The following is a 2,310-nucleotide window of genomic DNA, read 5'->3' as shown; positions in this document are numbered from 1 at the left end:
ATGTTAAAGAACCCCAGGTGGTCGAAATTTCCGGAGTCCTCTACTACGGCGTGCCTCAGAATCAGAAAGTGGTTTTGGCACGTATAACCCCATAATTTATTTTTAATTGCAACCTTGCATTCGTTGATGGTGGGTGGTCACTCGGTGTGGAAAAACACTGCGAACAATTTAACCCTGCGTGTCACTGGCCGCACCATTACTGTGCAATATTTATGTTGTGCGATTGCTTGATAATGGAAGGCGAGAAGGTGACACAGATTTCCAAAGACTTGTATTCATGAGTTGATGACATTGCACTCCGGAGTACAAAGGAAGATAGCGCCATAAAGAGCACTGCCAGCCCTTACGCGCAGGTATTCGTACCTTTGGCGAGTAGAAGTGGCAGAAGCACAGCACAATGTCCAGTAACCACTACAAGAACTCGAACGAGGATGCGCGCGTGGCATCTGGTAAGCGCGACCATCACTCCTGTTTTCGTGAAGTTAACTTGCGAACACTGCGGAATCGGTACCGCGGCGAAAAATACCACCAGGATTCAGTACCACAAAAAAACAGCTGCTGCTTTTCCTCATCTTTGTCTTCTTCGCAATACCCAGAGACTTACGGCGCTCGCCACATCCCGTCCTCTGACACCGAGCCCTCACCATCAAGTGCAATCGCGCCCCAGTCTGCATACGTGGACTCGAGCCTGGAGAGCGAAGACCACGACGACGCTCGACTGCTGTTGCTGCGAAGTCCTGAAGCCATACGCGACAATGAGGATCACCCCGGGCGGAACTGCGTGTCTTCCGATAAGCCTACTAGTTACCTTAACGAGGCTGCGAGCAGTGGACCCATGTGCCGGATCTGCCATGAAGAAGACCAAGAGGATCGACTGGTGTCCCCCTGCAACTGCTCTGGCACCATCTGCTTCGTGCATGTGTCCTGCCTGGAGCACTGGCTGAACGAGCGGAACGTCGACATCTGCGAGCTCTGCGGTCAGCGTTTCCCGATGGAGGCCCAACCCGGAAGCACGCGCCGGTTCTTCCACTATGTTTTGCTGAACGAGGTGCGGCTGCGAAGAGCGTTGTTGAGCGACCTGCTCTACATCGCCATCCTGACATCAGCAGCAGTATTCTCCTTGGTCATGCAGGCGACGGTGTTGAAAGCGCTTGAGCTCAAGTGTTTCGTCTGGAAACTCGTCGTGCTTTTCGTAACTGGCGCCTTCCATGGTTGTTGCGTGACTCGTGTGTCCAACAGGCTGCGCAGGCGGTATCGTTTGTTCATGACGTGGCAGTTGGAGAACCCGGTGCGCCGGATCGCGGCGGTGACTTCGGTAAGCGAAGTGCCTGATGGCCGAACATAACGCAACGATGAACGGGCAGCCGGAGAGCCGTCGACGCCCTGTGGGTGTTGTCCCCGCTAGCATCGACAGGACAGAGCAAATGGCTGCAAGAGAGCGTCAAGATAGAGGCGGCTAATGAACGCCGCTGGAACCGCCGCCAAAACAGCTTTGTCAAAAGAATGGCCATCTAGGCCTGCACAAAACCAGCTACGTGTTAGAGGCTCTCGCAGACTGTGCAGTGGTAGTGTTGAATGCATTGAGGTGTTGCTTGATCATTTTAATGCGTGAGTTTGTTGAAGACGAGCAATTCATTTTGCAATTTTTTTTCTTCAAATGTGCTTGAAAATCATGAGCAGCGAACGCCAATATTGTTTTAGTGTTTTTAAAGCTCCATCTTCGTCAAAATAGAATCCTCACTTTTATGTATAATAAAAGGTGTAATATCGGTAGATTGTTCTATTTATTTTGAGTTTTTTCGAGAGTTCTTACTAGTGTTTTTTTGTTTTCAGGCATAGTGAACCGAAGAAAAAACATAGGCTGGCACAGATCTGTTTTCTACTCGCCCTTCTGGCCGCTATCATATTACGTGGAGCAAGAGACTCGAACCTACTCGTGGCTACGCAGGCGCTCCAGATCATCAAAGAACAAATCCTATTCGAGTGCTCGGCAAGAAATACATTCACTTTTGCGCTCGTAAATTCGACGTCTTAAAACACTGTAGGTGATCGAAAAGCAATAAGGCGCACACATGACCGCTACAGGGCCCCATCAGCTCGACGTGCGTGGGCGTGTCATGCTGCAGCGATTCGCGCATGGCGTCTCATTAGGAATAGATGTCAGTTTTGTAGTTGAGTCTGCCCAATTTCGTTTAATTGCAGCTAGACTTTCAAGGTCGCCTTCGAAAAATAACGCGATTCGGTCTGTTCAGGTGGATTGCATATGACGAGGCAGGCATTACCTGCAACTTGCATGACAAATTTATTTAC

At 50.1% G+C, this 2,310-nt stretch overlaps 1 protein-coding gene across 1 annotated transcript; it reads left to right on the top strand.

Annotated features, from left to right (window-relative positions):
* The first annotated feature begins 333 nt into the window (after positions 1–333).
* Positions 334–1,773, top strand: LOC135896197 (E3 ubiquitin-protein ligase MARCHF3-like). The gene is made up of 2 exons (XM_065424566.2): positions 334–449; positions 597–1,773. Exons 1-2 carry the CDS (start codon positions 398–400, stop codon positions 1,343–1,345), a joined length of 801 nt encoding a protein of 266 aa, XP_065280638.1. The 5' UTR covers positions 334–397; the 3' UTR covers positions 1,346–1,773.
* Positions 1,774–2,310: the final 537 nt, after the last annotated feature.

This window comes from Dermacentor albipictus, unplaced genomic scaffold (assembly GCF_038994185.2).
Source record: "Dermacentor albipictus isolate Rhodes 1998 colony unplaced genomic scaffold, USDA_Dalb.pri_finalv2 scaffold_17, whole genome shotgun sequence".
NCBI lineage: Eukaryota > Metazoa > Arthropoda > Arachnida > Ixodida > Ixodidae > Dermacentor > Dermacentor albipictus.
Note: the sequence above shows the minus strand (reverse complement) of the source record. Positions and strands in the feature narration are given on the sequence as shown.

What these genes read in the sequence shown, in the direction of transcription:
- LOC135896197 (XM_065424566.2), top strand. Translation starts at nt 398, where the DNA reads ATGTCCAGTAACCACTACAAGAACTCGAACGAGGATGCGCGCGTGGCA. An exon ending in GGATGCGCGCGTGGCATCTG is followed by an intron (nt 450 to 596) that starts GTAAGCGCGACC and finishes CGCAATACCCAG; the next exon opens with AGACTTACGGCGCTCGCCAC.